The sequence below is a fragment of the Sminthopsis crassicaudata genome, chromosome 4 (assembly GCF_048593235.1).
Source record: "Sminthopsis crassicaudata isolate SCR6 chromosome 4, ASM4859323v1, whole genome shotgun sequence".
Classification (NCBI taxonomy): domain Eukaryota; kingdom Metazoa; phylum Chordata; class Mammalia; order Dasyuromorphia; family Dasyuridae; genus Sminthopsis; species Sminthopsis crassicaudata.
In genome coordinates, this window is record NC_133620.1 from 404,838,214 (window position 1) to 404,855,135 (window position 16,922).

The following is a 16,922-nucleotide window of genomic DNA, read 5'->3' on the forward strand; positions in this document are numbered from 1 at the left end:
ATTTATCTATTTCATAATGTATGGCAATATTATCTTTGGCAAAATGAGACATTTATGTTAGCCAAACTTTTAACAGTTTGTGATAAAAGACATTAAAATGAAGTATTTCATACATACATACATATATTTATATACATATATACATGCATTTTTATATATACATATGTGTATATACATATGCATATGTGTTTTTACATATCAGGATTAGTATGATTTGCTGAAAACACATTCATTAGCCTGCTCTATTTAAAGTTCAAATAGTTCAAAAATTATGGAACTCATGTGATGTTTGGTTTCAGAAAATTTTTAGATGAAGTAAAATTCTCTTTGAGGTGAGAAAGCAAGCAAAAGGGGCAGCTAGGTGGCACAGTAGATAGAGCACCAATCCTGAAGTCAGGAGGACTGAGTTCAAATCTGGTCAGATACTTAACACTTTCTAGCTGTGTGACTTTGGACAAGTCACTTAACCCCAATTGTCTCAAGGGGAAAAAAAAGAGAGAGAGAAAGCAAGCAAAAGGCAATAATAACATTGGAAGAAAGCAGTGGGATATTTATAATACACCATAAGAATTCAAGAAATAATTGTTAGATTCATTCAGAGCCCTAAAAAAAATTTAACAGCCTTGAGTTGCAGGGTTATTCTTGTAATTCTATTACAAATATCCTTCTCAAGCACATACATATGATATGTACCTGTATAAAATGCTATTTTACATGTTGCATTTAGAAACATAGAAGGTAAACTTATATTTCACCATATTTAAAGAACTCACGACATAAAGCTCAGCAAATTCCACCTGGGAATCATGAGAGTAAAAATGGCCACATGAAAAAAATGTGCTCCACATCTGGTGAAAAAAGATTGAAGTATGTTCAGGTATACTCATCCCATAAAATTTAGAAGGCAGGGCAATTCTGGGCACTAAAGCCCATCCTGTAGGTTTGGAAAAAGGAGAAGGAGAGGAGAGGAGGGGAAAATACAAAGATAGAGAGAGAGGGAAAGGGAGAGAAAGAGGAAGAGATGGAAGAAAAAAATGAAGGAAGGAAGAAAGAAGAAATGAAGAAAGGAAGAAGGCAAATATTGAGTATTCCCAGAAGACTTTCAGGACAACAAAAACAAAGTTTACATAATTTTAATTAATAGAAAATACTATCTGAAATATGTAATGGCATGAAGAAAAAAAGTGTCATCTGCTATTATGAATAGTTTTATCAAAAGAAGCCAAAAATGTGCTGAAAGATTATCATAAAAATGACCTTTGCTTTTAAAAAGAGGAAAAAATGACCACATCTATCAGTGAATTGCTTACAACATCCAGCATTTAGACAATATTCTTTCAGCAAAAGACCTCAAAGAAATTCCTATTTAGAGAGTAATGAGTAATAAGTCGTCTGTAAGATCTGAAACAAAGAAGCAATGTTATAATCATTTCATGGAAGAGTAAAAAAAAAAAAAAAAAAAAAAAAAAAGGTTAACTATGTATCCTCACATCCAAGAGAAGCACAGAAAAACTATGCTGCATTTCTGAATCTCAGTTTTTATTTTGTTTTATTAAATTAGAAGATAAAATATATGAGAGGAAAAATGCATTTGAGGTTCAGGAGGAAAAAGAGAAATAAGCAAATTCCTTGTTTTATTCAAAGTTAAACCATCTGCTTTATTCAATCACTCAACAAGTTTTTTCCTCCCTCCTCTTCTCTTATTGATTTCAGATGCCCTGGGTCGATCACCAAAAATTTCTACCCATGCACTCCATTTAACATCTTCAAATCACATCTAGTTACATATTTTTGACACTAGCCCTTAACCATATCTACAAGATATTATGCACTCACTCTCCCTTCCTATCCCTATGGAATATTAGGCAACAGTATTCATTTTTCCCAGTGTCAAATTGCTATCTTAGTAATACATATCCACACCCTTTGGAAAAAGTAAAACTCAGTATCCAGTACCCAGGGCTTAAGCTTAGTCCCTAGATGAAAGCAAACAGAACTATGTCTAAGATTTAAAAATGATCTCCAATCTTAAATTGGGGGGGAGGGGGAATAGGTCTTTTACTCAATAGTAAAGATGGCTCTATTTACTTTCATCATCTTACCTTTCTTGTCCAAATGAACAATAGTTGCAATGAAAGTAAATGGATATATGTTTGGTATGTTAATAATAACTGATAATCTTGTTGCACATGCAAAACCTCTATCAAACTACTTGTGATTTTAGTGAGGGGAAAGAAGAGAGAAGAGCAGGAGGGAGAAAATTTGGAACTCTAAATTTCACAAAATGAATGTTTAAAATTGTTTTTATATGTAATTGAAAAAATATTAATAACTGGTAGTCCTAGAATCAGTAACTTGTATAGCAACCCCCTCCAAAAAAATCCAACCTATGCTAACAAGAACTGCTGACCCCATCTTACCTACATTGTACTTTTCATCTTGGAAAAGTAAAAGAAATAAAGCAAATGCCCCTCAACCATGTCATTATGACCACAACCTTTCCTAGCACTATAAAACTTTAAGGACAAAGATATTTAAGACCCCTTTGGGGAGGATATAGTTAAACTTGTCACAATAAATTTTAACAAACTGCATTTGGACATTTCCTACAGACAAGTCCCTAGGCTGCATTCTTTGTTAAGGCAAGTACAATAAGAAGGTTATGTAGAAAGACTGATGAAATAGTTCAAGGCTCCTAGTGCTCAAGACGCTTTCCCTCTTGAGGGAAACATGCCTTAGTTGCTCTAAAGAAAAATTGCAACTCAGATTCTTAATTAATATTCACACAACATCTCAAGAAAAATGTTTTTCTGTCCGTGACTTCAAAGCATAAATGTAATGTACCTTTGATTTAATGAATTTTGGATAGCAACTTAATTTGTACATAGGAATATACTCATATTGCTGTATTCCGTGAATTTTAAAACTCAATTATGCTCTCTACCTCTCATCCTACAAGAAACTTTAATAAAAAAGTTCCTTTTTAAAAAACTTAAATCCCAATCCCTTTGATCTAGGCTAACTTCAAATAGAGGAACAGGGCATTTTATAACAACCTATGTAGTAATTTTAATGATTTCCACCAGCTCACCTGGCATCACTGTAAGCCCACACCCACTACATTAGGAAAAGCACATAGCAACATTAGGTATACCAAAGAGATCAAAGTGTTTTTATTTAAAATCAGAGCTTACCAAAAAATACTCTTTAAAAGGAAAAATTTTACTGTGAGATCAGTAAACCATTTAGCTTTAGAGTATAATGTATGAAATTAAAATAGAGGGCTTTAAATTTCTATTTCCTTCAAAAGTTAATATTTTATAAGCAAAAAAAGATAAATTATAGGTTTTCAATAAAAATGATAATAATATACAATTTTCCTTTAATTACATCTCTACTCATTCATATTCCTTTTTTTAGGAAACTCTTTTTTTAGATCATCACAATTACCCCAAAGGTGATGGTGTTCATTTTTCTATTTTTCCTTCACACCTCTAGAGAAAATAACCATTTTATCTATCTCTTATAACCTTGCTTATACTGAAATTGTATTTGGCAGAAAATAATTTTACATAATACATAAAACTTAGTATACTGCCAGTTTTTAGTAAAAGTTTAACAATAACTATCATACTACAGGAGTCAATTTTACTAGGGATAAAGAAATATTATAAATTCCCATTACCACTTAGATTAGTAGGCCCTACTGAATGATATGTTAATGTGAGGATTACTTTAAAAATCTTTAGGTAATAACACTCTATACTAAGATAAGGTCAAAATGCATTTATCATGTATACATAAAAAGTGATAATATAAGCAAATTAGGAGAGCAAAGAATAATCTATCTCTTAGATCTATGGAGAAGGAAGGAATTTATGGCCAAGTAAAAACTGAAGAATATTATGAAATGCAAAATGGATGATTTTGATTATATTAAATTGAAAAGGTTTTGTACAAACAAAACTAATGCAGAAAGGATCGGAGAAGAAAACTTGACTCAAATTTATAAGAATACAAAGCCATTCTCTAACTGATACATGGTAAAAGGATATGAACAATTTTCAGATGAAAAAATTAAAGCCATTTCTAGCCATATAAAAGAAATGATCTAAATCACTACTGATTAGAGAAATGCAAATTAAGACAACTTTGAGGTACCACTACATACCTTCCAGAATGACTAAGATGATAGGAAAATATAATGATAAATGTTGGAGGAGATATGAGAAAACTGGGACACTAATACATTATTGGTAGAGTTGTGAATTGATCCAACCATTCTAGAGAAGAGCAATTTGGAACTATGCCCAAGGGGCTATCAAACTATGTATATACTCTTTGGTCCAGCAGTGTCTCTATGGGGTCTGTATCCCAAAGAGATCATAAAAAAGGGAAACACTTACACTTTGTGTAAAAGTGTTTGTCCTTATTGTAGTGGCAAGAAACTGAAAACTGAGTGGATGCCCATCAGTTAAGGAATGACTGAAAAAATTATGGTATGTGAATGTAATGGAATATTATTGTTCTCTAAGAAATGATAAGCAGGAGGATTTCAGAAAGGAGAGACCTACAAGAACTGATGCTAAGTGAAGTGAGTAGAACCAAGAGAACATTGTACACAGCAAAACAAGATTATGTAATGATCAACTCTGATGAATGTGGCTCTTTTCAACAATGAGATGATTCAGGCCAATTCCAATAGACTTGTGATGGAGAGAGCCATTTGCATCCAGAAAGAAGACTATGGGGACTGAATGTGGATCACATCATAGTATTTTTATCTTTTTTTTGTTTTGTGCTTACTTTTTTTTCTTTTTTTTTTTTTCTTTTTGAGCTGATTTTTCTTGTGCAGCATGAAAATGTAGAAAATATGCTTAAAAGAAATGTACATGTTTAACCTATATTGTATTACTTGCTGTCTAAGAGAGGGGATGCGATAAGGAAAGGAGAAAAATTTGGAGCAGAAAGTTTCACAAGGGTGAACGTTGAAAACTATCTTTGCATATATTTTTAAAATAAAAAACTATTATTAAAAATAATTTTAAAAATAATAAAAAACTCTTGTATCTCTCTCTTTAAAATACCACACTGGAAACTGATGCTAAAACTAATGTGATCTGTTGCTCAAAGAAGCTGTGATTAAGAAAGATAAGACAACTAATGGAACAAAATCTCACTGCTAAGAAAAGAAATATAGCTGTTACACTTAAAAAAATATTAAATTAGAGATGATTTTAATATCCCAGTGAACTGATGTAACTTAATTTTTTATATCAGACACCAAACTAAATTCCATTGCATCACTGGGAAAAGAGCCATGTTTTCCACTTTGAATAACATAAATATAATATTTGCCAAATTCTACATTTTCACATGATGTCAGAGTTTAGTACAAGCTAATCATCATTATCATCCAAAAAAAGTAATATTGGGTTCATTAATTTGAATGACTAGTTAATATTTTTGAGAATTTGGCTTTTTTTTTTTTTTTTTTTTTTTTTCCATTTTTCTCTTGACCATTTTATACTTAAGGTTCTGAAGACCTGGCTAGCTTCTAGGAAAAAAGATCCTATACCTCCCCTAATATCAGAAGAAATCCTTTATGATAGGTCTTGGTTTCAATAATTCTAATGGTCTATATAAGACATAAATCATATTCAAAAGGTTTTTATAAAAATGGCAGTGCATGTTTTGTAGTATTTTTGTTAGCAGAAGCAAGCCATGCATTGAGGGGTTAGACAGATTTAAGAACATATGCTCCATCTGCCTTCCCTGTGGATAGCAGATAAAGTACCACCCTGCATTTTTTTTTTTAAATCACTATTAGCTATTATGCCAGCATTGAAAGAATTTTCCTTTAGCTCTTACGTTTTTCTAGCTTATAGAAAATATTCTACACTGGTTAGCTAGGATCTTCAAAGAGCATAGAGTCACTTCAAAAAGTCATAGAGATGATCTACACTTCAAATAAAATTTAAGAACACATTACTTTGTTGATTCAGGAGACCCTAAGTCCATGAGGGGTAAGGGGTCTATGAACCAGCAGAAGGAATTATAAAGGTCCAGTTCTTCCAGCAAGTAGAAAGATGAGGAAACTGGTCTCAAGGAATCTTTCTCATTCTAAATCTATAGTTTTGTCAAAATGTTCTTGTGAAATGTGTTATTAATATCTTAATTTTTACAGATGGCTAAACTGAGACAAAGAAGTTGAATGCCTTGCCTTGGGTTTCATAAATGGGTGTCTCAGGTAGGATTCAAACTCAGGTTTTCCTAACTCCAAGTCCAATACTCTATTGATTATACCAAGATGGACTCTTAATAAAAGGGAATTTTTCTGAAGATCTAAAGCGGAGATTGGCAAAGTTCTTGTCCCTATGTGCCAAAAACAGACCTCCTTCCTATCTAGTTCTAGTCATTATAACAGTCTCCCAAGAAAGGCCATCTCTTTCTCCCTTTCCCTTCCTCCTCAATGAGTTGTCACAGTAACTGACCTATTTAATGGAATAGAAATTGAACCTTTGATAGCCCATTTTTGAACAATTATTGATCCTTTGTGTGGGGGGGTTGTTTTTTTTTTTTTTAATGTTATGACAGCCCCAGAATGTCTTAAACCATTATTACCCAAAATATTTAAAATCCAACTTAAATGCCAATTACTCCATGAAACTTTCCCTCATCTTGACTACTCAACACTTTCTAATATGGCTGCTACCAATAGGCCTTGTTGGTAAGGATTTTTCCTCAAAGATCTTATAGATCTTTGTTTTACAATTCTTTAATGAATTGACAAGTAATATATATTACAAGCATCTGCACTAATAACTTAGCTACTTACTAGACCAGGAGTTCTTAACCTAGAGACAATAAAATATGTTGATAATTGAATTTCAATATAATTGGTTTCCTTTGTAATTATGTTGATTTTATTTTATGACTAGTCTTCACTAGGTACTAAAGAGTTTTAGGTCACAAAGATGGCTAACAAGTCCCACACTAGACTATAATTTCCATGAAGTTATCATGAAGATTTCATATCTAAACTGCATATATTCTCTAGTTCCCAGAACAGAGCTATGCACACAGGGCAAGCTCAACAAATATTTACTGGATTGAAAATACCTGAACTCTCTTCCTGATTAGAAGGGACATTCCTGATCCTTTTTAACTTGTGACTTGGAGGCAGCTAAATGGTACAGTGGATAGAGCACCAGCCCTGAAGTCAGGAGGACCTGAGTTTAAATCAATCTCAGACACATAATACTTCCTAGCTGTATGACTGTAGGCAAGTCACTTAATCCCATTCTCTTCTCCTTCCCCCCTCCCTCCCTTCCTTTCTTTCTCTCTTCTGCCTTCCCTCCCCTCCCTCCCTCCCTCTCTCCCTCCCTCCCTCCCTCCCTCCCTCCCTCTCTCCCTCCCTCCCTCCCTCCCTCCCTCCCTCCCTCCCTCCCTCCCTCCCTCCCTCCCTCTCTCTCTCTCTCTCTCTCTCTCTCTCTCTCTCTCTCTCTCTCTCTCTCTCTCTCTCTCTCTCTCCCCCCCTCTTCCTCCCCACACACAAACAACCTTTTGACTTGTTATTTTTATGAAACTTGGTTTTATGAAATTTCTTAGCTTTTCTTACCTAAGTGAAGAAAGGATAATGTCAGAGTTAAATTAGATAATAACCCTCCAGACAACAGGAAGTAAATAAACTTTGATTTGGGAGGGGGTTTTCTCTATAGTCACAATATTTTTTTGAATAAATGAACACAAGACCATTATTTAGCAGATAAATCACACTGTGCAGATTATAAGGTTCATAACCTCTATCTTATTTGATCCTCACAATAACTCTTTTAAGTAAGCAGGGAAAGGATTCATATGCAAGGTTCATCAGTTCTTTCCTTCTTTCCTTCCTGCCTTTCTTCCTTTTTTTCCTTCCTCCCTCCTTCTCTTCATTCCTTCCTTTATTTCTTCCTTCTTTTTTTATTTCTAAGATGATGCTCAGAGAGATTGTATGACTTGCCCACGGTTACAAAATCAGTTTGCTGTCAGTACTGGACCAAAACCCTAAGGCTTAGTCTTCTAGTTAATACTCTTTCCACTATGAGATGCTGCATCCTGACCTTTTACACTACAGAATGTTGTCATTTTCCAAAAGTCTTACTGTTAAATGAGCTGCTATCCTAAGGATTAATTAGGTGACAATGTGACAAACAAGCCTAAACTGAGAGTTGAAGCAAAACATAGCTAAAAACCTTTCAAACTGCCTATTTCTTCACTCAACAAAAATGGGAACTTAAAAGCAGTCTGGGACGATAGCAAGTATTTATTTAAGAATGAAAACACAGAAGTAAATTACTCTTAAATTTTATGAAAAAAACATATAACTCATTTATATCATCCCTAGCCTCTGACCAAATATATATCTTTCCTGGAAGGAAAAAAAAAAAAAAAAAAAAGCTAAAAACTATGCTTTTCCATTTCTCTTAATAATTACAGAACTTTCAACAGACTTCCATTGCTTACAGGATAACTCCAAAATTACTTGGCTAGCATTCAAAGCTCTCCCACAATCTTGTCTCAGTTTATCTTTTTTCCTTATCTACTACTAGTCTCCTACACAAACTTCTACTGTACTTAAACTAGTATCTTCATTGCCCCAAACATGCTTTTTCACAGATCCTTACATGTAATAAATATTTAACAAATATTACCAAGTAATACCTTATTTGAATTAGCTGTGTATATATGTATGATAATAACAATACCATTTACTTTTACATTTACATCCCTTAGGCTATTATTATCACAACTCTGTGAAATCAGCAGATTTTACAGATATTACTTCTATCATTTTACAGAGGAAGAAACTAAGACTCAGATCACAATACTTGTCCAAAATCACATAGCTATCAAAAATATTGGAAGTCAAATTAGAACTCAGTTCTTTCTGACTCCAATCTGTCCAGAATGACCTAATGCTTCAAATTGCCTAAGAATAATGTTTATATTCCTCTTTTTTTTGCTTTCAATTTGCTTACAATTACAAGAGGTCATAAGAGGTTCCTCTGCAGAAGTTTTCCAGAGAAGCAGCACATGTCAATAGGATTTGCCTTTAACCATACACTTGCTGCTTATCTTAGGGTTGACAGAAGATGTTCCACCATCAATTCCCGAGCTTCTTCTACCTTAAGGATACAAAATTGTCAGAAAGTGCCTTCAAAACCACATATCTTTAATATTATAGAAGAGGGCCCTATATTGGGTATTCATGCTCAGTAATGCACACCAAACTGATGGCAATCCAACACCATGTTTCACTTATGGTTTGCAGTACTCAATTTAAGTGCTTGCCAATTCAGTACCATTCCATTCAATTTAACAAATATTTACCAATCACTTATGATATATAGAAGCACAACTAAACATTGAGGATACAAAGACAGAAGGAAAGAGCCAATATTTAATCTCTATTGAAATACAAACATATTATATAAACCTGATACTTACTGATTCTGAGTCTTATACTTTAGGATTTTCTAACCAATGTAACCAAGGCCTTTGCTTTTTTTCTTTCAATGTCTTCCCAAATAGGATGAGATTATCAAAAATTACTCCAATATCTTCCTGTAGTTCATTCTATTTACCACTTTTTTCCTGGGCTGGGGAAATATAGAAATCCCTTGGCTCTAGCAACTCAAAATAGTTAACAACAACAACAAAATTTAAAAAGTAAATTCTTTAGAATCTTCAACTATGGTGATTCTACCATCCTCACACTGCAGGTCCAACAATGAAAATCATTGGCTGCCTTCCTGTCACATCAAGGCATCCTAAACTCATGGTATGATGTATGGATCCATCTTAATTCTCATATTCAAAGTTCAATGGGCCACACTCATCAAACCTTCCACTCTTCAGTACTATGACTATCACAGTGAGGCATAGGGACTATGGATCTTCATAACATATAATGGCAGTGTCTTATAACTTCTTTAGGTCATCCTGAGAGCCTCCTTGTCAGAGGAAGAAATTTCCTTTATTTTTATTTTTTTTATTAAAGCTTTTTATTTTCAAAACATAAGCATGGATAATTTTTCAAGGTTGACCCTAACAAAACTTTGAGTTCTAAATTTTCCCCTCCTTTCCCCTACTCCCTCCACTAGATGACAAGTAATCCAATATATGTCAAACATGTTAAAATATATGTTAAATCCAATATGTATAAACATATTTATACAATAATCTTGCTGCACAAGAAAAATCATATCAAAAAGGGGGAAAACAAGAAAGAAAACAAATGCTAGCAAACAACAACAAAAAAAGTGAAAATGCTATATTGTGATCCACACTCAGTTCCCACAATCCTCTCTCTGGGTGTAGATGCTCTCTTCATCACAAAATCATTGAGATTGCCTTCAATCATCTCATTGTTGGGAAAAGCCACATCCGTCAGAAATGATCTTGTTGTGGCCATGTATAATGATCTTCTGGTTCTGCTTATTTCACTTAGCATCAGTTCATGTAAGTCTCTCTCCAAACCTTTCTGAATTCATCCTGCTGGTCATTTCTTACAGAGCAATAATATTCCATAACATTCATATACCATAACTTATTCAACCATTCTCCAACTGATGGGCATTCACTCAATTTCCAGTTTCTAGCCACTACAAAAAGAGCTGCCGTAAACGTTTTTGCACATGTGGATCCCTTTCTCTACTTTAAGATCTCTTTGGGACAAAAGCCCAATAATAACACTGCTGGATCAAAGGGTATGCACAGTTTGATAACTTTTTGAGCATAGTTCCAAATTGTTCTTCAGAATGGTTTGGATCCATTTACGATTCCACCAACAATTGTATCAGTGTCTCAGTTTTCCCACATCCCCTCCAACATTCATCATTATCTTTTCCTGTCATCTTTGCCAATTTGAGAGATGTATAGTGGTACCTCAGAGTTGTCTTAACTTGCATTTCTCTGATCAATAGTGATTTAGAGCATATTTTCATATGACTAGAAATGGTTTTAATTTCTTCATCTGAAAATTGTCTGTTCATATCTTGACTATCAATTGGAGAATGGCTTGAATTCTTGCAAATATGAGTCAATTCTCTATATAGTTTAGAAATGAGGCCTTTATCAGAACCTTTAAATATAAAACTGTTTTCCCAATTTATTGCTTAGAGGAAGTAATTTTCAAAGACTCCTCTTAACAAGGTCAAGGGTGAGGTGATTCAAGATACCCCACATCCCACTCATATAATCACAACGTCCTCCCTGAGATTCTTCAGGCATTGGACATTCTGGTACTGTATAGTTACCCTTCGACCCCAAGGACTTGAGTTGGTGTAATAAGGATCATGAAGTTCTCCAACTTTAGAACAAAATTGAAGGCTTTCTCTCACAGCTGGAAATACTGGAAAGCAGAGAGGAACTTCAAATAAGGGTCCTAGTCAAGCTAATCTCTCAATCATGTCTCCCTGAGAAAAGACTAATTATTCATAGTGCCTCCCCTGTTCCAGTTATATTGCCTGAATGACAGCTTGTCCCGTATTGTAAGCCAATGTCTATATTGTTAATAGATCAGTGCCAGAGATGAGGATACTAGCACTAGATCGCCATCTCCAACACTGGCTACCTCCCCTTTTAATAGATCTTTTACACAATTCTTTTGCCATTTAGTTCTCACTACAAGAGCTTTAAATTCACCCATCAACTCCTGTTGGAAGAAGGTTGGAGATAGGAGAGGGAGCAGAAGAATGGGTACTTGGGAGCAGTTAATAACTAACTTACAAGTATTCCTCTTGTTATTTATCTCCCTGGGATTCTTGGAATACCCCAAAATTTCAGGCAACTCAAACAGTAATTACATCATCTTCCTTCCTGTATGCTTTGCTCATTATTTTACATCCTCTTAAGAAGTCCACAGAATAGTCAATCAGTAAATATTTATCAAGTGCCTACTATGTGCAAGGCACATATTATGCCTTTATAGGCTATGTGTTGAGATACAAAGAAAAACAGAACATAGTCCCTATTCTTAAGTAGCTCATTATTTAACTGGAAAGACAACATGCAAATAACTAAATGCAGACAAGCCAGAGACAAGATACTTTGAAAATAATCAACAAAGGGAAGGCAATAGAATTAAGAGGTATCAAGAAAGGTTTTCTGAAGGAGATGGGATTTTTGATGGGATTTTAAGAAAGTCAGGAAAGCTAGGAAGTAAGAGATGATAAGAAAATATTTTCCATGCATGGAGTATTACCAGTGAAAATGACAAGTTGGACCTAGAAAAAATAACAACAAAATTCATATGGAAGAATAAAAGGTCGAAAATTTCAAGGGAATTAATGAAAAAAAATCAAATGAAGGTGGCTTAGCTGTACCTGATCTAATAGTTTTGGTCAAATAGTTTTGGTGACTGCTGCTTTATAATATAGTTATAATATAGCAGCAGTCACCAAAACCATTTGGTATTGGCTAAGAAATAGACTAGTTGATCAGTGGAATAGGTTAGGTTCACAGGACAAAATAATGAATAACTACAGCAATCTAGTGTTTGACAAACCCAAAGATCCCAACTTTTGGGATAAGAATTCATTATTTGACAAAAACTTCTGGGAAAACTGGAAATTAGTATAGCAGAAATTAGGCATGGACCCATACTTAACACCGTATACCAAGAAAAGATAGCTAGATTAGAAAGGGAAAAGGGCAAGTTTTGAAGAGCTTTGAACACCAAGCAAAAGGTGTTAGATTTGATCTTGAAGGATCAAGAATCTTGATCTTGAAGGATCTTGAAGGGAGCTAATGGAAGTTATTGATTAGGGGGAGAGGGGAGGGTGACATAGATCAGCACTTTAGGATGATCACTTTAACAGTTGAGTGAAGAATGGACTAGAGTTGGGAGAGACTATGGCAAGCTGAATACTGGTTCTACAGTCAAGTAGCTATGATACATATTTTCCTAATTGGCAAGTATATAGATTCATTTTAACACATATAATTATATAAAATCAAATTTGCTTAGATCATTATAGCAAGATATATATATGAATATATGCATATACATATATATAATATATAATAAGTATATATAGCCTATGAAAACCAGAAAACTAAACCAATTTTTTTAATTGCTATATCATAACCCCCAATTTTAATGTAGCCTCCACTAAGCTGTCAATGATAGTAATTCAAAGCAACTGTAACTTAAGTAAATCATATCTCAGATCTACTATCCACCCTAGATTAAGCCTCCAAAATGTTATCTACCTGCCACCTGGTACATTTCTTCATAGACATGGGTTCCTATTTGTGTGGTTTAAATGTGCATCTTCATATGAAATACAGATTCTCTATAGTTAATTAAAAACTAGATATTCAGTTACTGCTGTTCTAACAGAAACCTTTTTAATAATGTTTAATTTATTCCTAATGTTTTGTTTCATTTTCTATTATCAGTATTCATTCTCCCAAATGACATATTTTAATTCCCCTCTTCCCCACAGTTTCTCTTTCTGTCACCCACCCACACATTCTCTCATCCATCTCTCTCTCTCTCTCTTTCTCTCTCTCTCTCTCTCTCTCTCTCTCTCTCTCTCTCTCTCTCTCTCTCACACACACACACACACACACACAAACACACACACACACACACACACATTCTCTTTCCTTTCTCACATACTACCTCCTTCTGCCATACACACATACACAACAAATTGAAGAAAATAGTGCAGTATCTTGACTGTCTTGAACTACAATCTCCGACTCTTATTTTACAACTCTGAGAAGACTATAGGTTCTAGAGTTCTACTGGTTTACTTCTCCTAACTTTACTATTAGTGATTTACTTATAAATCTAATTTTAATTGACTCCATGACTCAGGCTCTCTTGCTTTCAACTCCATATATCTTTGCTTAAATCTCTTTCACACAGCCAGACATTATCTTAAGAAAATCAGAATCTATGTCTCCTGATACAATCATCCTGCAACTCTGGGAAACCTGGACCAGAATGACCTAGGCAACATAGGAAACAGTCTATTCATCTTCTTGACCATGCTATCTGTGTTTCAGAATAACAGTATTGTCAAGGTTGTTGTATATGTATGAAAGTTACTTCAAACCACTAATGAATAATAATTTACAAGAACCAAAGTATTTCACATTTAATTAAAACCTTGAAATGCTTTTCTCTACAACATTTGGTTTTTTTTTTTTTGAGATTAACACAAAGAGGATACAAATCCTCAGACAAGACATAGTCTAAATCTAGAAGCAGAATTAGAAAGGCACCCTGTGAAACTGAAAGTAATAAGTAGAAGAGATTCACTACATACAAAAAATCATCCAGAATTACCCAACTTTAAAGTGATTTGTCAATGTGCTACAAATAATTTGGAGTTATGTTAAGTACATGACTAAAATGGTCAAACCTATAAAAGACAGAAGGATTTAATATACTTCAAAACATTCATAGCAAAACTTTTGTAGTAGAAAAGAACCAGTAACCAAGTAGATGTCTACGGGTCAGGGAATGTCTAAATAAAATGTTATATTAAATGATGAATGGAAAGAATTCTGAAACCCATAGGAATATTTATGTGAAGTGAGCAGAACCAGAAAAAAAAAAAAAAAAAAAAAAAAAAGATACACAATCAACCGATCAACAAATATTTATTAAATGCTTACTATATGCCAGGTATTATGCTAGGTAATGATATATAAGTACCAAAAACCTCAACTCACAAGAAGCTTCATTTTAATGGGGAGACAAGTTCATGATGAGTCTTCAAGACTTCAGGCCCAGCTCTCTATCTACCCTAGGGTAGAAAAAGATAAATTATCAAGGTATCATAGCTAGGCAGAAATTTTCCTTAAAAATACCTAACTCCAAATTGAATTCTTTATCTGTGCTAATTTTGTTTCCTCCCACAAAAGTACAATCTCCTTGAGGCTAAAGACAATTTTGTTATTTTCTCTAGATCCATCAGATTATAGCACATTGCCTTATAATTTGGAAAACTTTGATAAATATTTACAGAATTAAATTAAACCATATCAAACAAGATTCTGACCCAAAGGTTCTTCTTCTCAATGGATCTTTCCAGGGGCAGATAGGTTATATTTCTTAGGCCAAATAAACTTCCTAGTGAATACATATATAAAATTCTACTTTTTTGAGTTTTAATTGAATTTTATTTTTTCAATTAATCAAAATCTGTCCTCTGTTTTTCAAGTTTAGAAACTTGATTTTATTAGTTAATCCAGAAATGATCAGGTTTTGGTAGAATGATTTACCCTGGCCAAACTCTCAAATCAAGCCCAAGGAATTGTTTTATAAGCTAGAAAGCCTGTGTTGTTTGTAAAGTTCATTTAAAAGAGAGAGTGAGAGGGAAATGGCAAATCCTTAAGAGACTTGGGGAAACAAAGATCCATCAGCTCTAACACCCCTATAACATACAGATTTTTTAAATGTTGCTTTGAATATTTTGATAGAATATATCTTATATGCAAAGGGTCACTAAAGTTCTGCTGGCTCTCTCTTAGTAATATCTCTCAGATTTACCTGCTCCTCTAGAAGTAGTATACGGAATGCTTAGCTGACGCTATGAAAATTCACTGAGAGCATGGGCCTTAGTTTCTTGCCTATAAAATGAGAGGATGTGATTTAATAAACTTTCCATAGACTTACATCTCTAGAGATTTGATCCCATGATTCTCTTAGAACCTTGAGCTTTGCTATATCCTATCTGTGTTCATGCTGGAAATTCACTTTGTTTTTTCATCTGGAAAATGTGAATGAATATAAAAAAGATTGAAAAAGTCATTTATTAAGTGATTACAATGTGCAAAGTACTGAGGATACAAATAGAAGAGCGAGTCAATCCTTTTTTTCTAAGAATTCACATTCTTATGGGGGGAACAACACATACAGCAGGTCTGAGTTCCAAATCAGATGAAAACATCCTGTGGTATGTAGGGAAATGTATGTAATATAATCTGCAGAGCAGATGGGAACGTAAATTCTTTGATGTAATTTTCCCTGATGAAAGTATCTGCCTTTCTAATGTTGAACATGTATAATAACATCACCTATTATATGGAACACACACACACACACACACACACACACACACACACACACACACACACACACACACACACACACACACCCATACTACATATCCACCAAGGACTTTGTTTTTCTGGAATGGTAATAGATTTGAAATAATTTAGTCACACTGTTTTATTTGCTCCCTCCTGAAGTGAAATGTTCATTTTTGAGAGGACTAATCAGAATCAGGGATAATAAATAGCACAATCACTATTTGGATCTAAGATATATTAATGCTACATTTCTTAAGTTTTAATGATACTTTTTTTATATAGCACACTCATGCCCACATATATTCCAACATTAAACCCTCTTCTGCAGTAAATGAAAACATTTAAATAAAACCAACTGATAAACACTGTGTATACAGCATTCTACAGTCACAGCTCTTAACTATCAATTCTCTATCTAGAGTAGAAGTTTTTAATCTTTGTGTATCATGACTGCCATTTCAGAATAATATTTTAACTACATATAAAATATATAGAATTACAAAGGAAAATACTGAAAATAGATATATACATATGTGTATATACATATATACACTTATGTATGCATGTGTATATGTTATACACATATATATATGTCATATATATATGTGTGTGTATGTGTGTGTGTGTGTGTGTATAAATTATTTAAAAACTACAGTTTAAGAGCTCCTAATTAATAAGAAAGGTATTGTGTCACCTCTCTTTTTGAGGAATATGATTGGTAGATGCAGTTAAAATCTAAGTTTTGCAGTTTTTATAGTTTTTTTATAATATTGTTTTCATTTATATTATTGTAGTCACTGCGTATATTATTCTCCTGATTCTAC

The 16,922-nt window shown here is 33.7% G+C and overlaps 1 protein-coding gene across 14 annotated transcripts in view; it reads right to left on the reverse strand.

The window, feature by feature from the left end:
• Positions 1–16,922, reverse strand: part of DISP1 (dispatched RND transporter family member 1) — a 243,168-nt gene that overhangs the window by 88,446 nt on the left and 137,800 nt on the right. For 6 of the 14 annotated variants that reach the window (XM_074262656.1, XM_074262657.1, XM_074262654.1 and 3 more), the window contains one exon: positions 14,737–14,810. The exons of 7 other annotated variants lie outside the window; for them this stretch is intronic. In XM_074262656.1, the coding sequence (XP_074118757.1) occupies positions 14,737–14,748 (12 nt within the window). In that variant the 5' untranslated portion in view covers positions 14,749–14,810. Of the gene's footprint in view, positions 1–14,736; positions 14,811–16,922 lie in introns of those variants that run through there. One more of the 14 variants, XM_074262671.1, reaches the window with a different exon arrangement.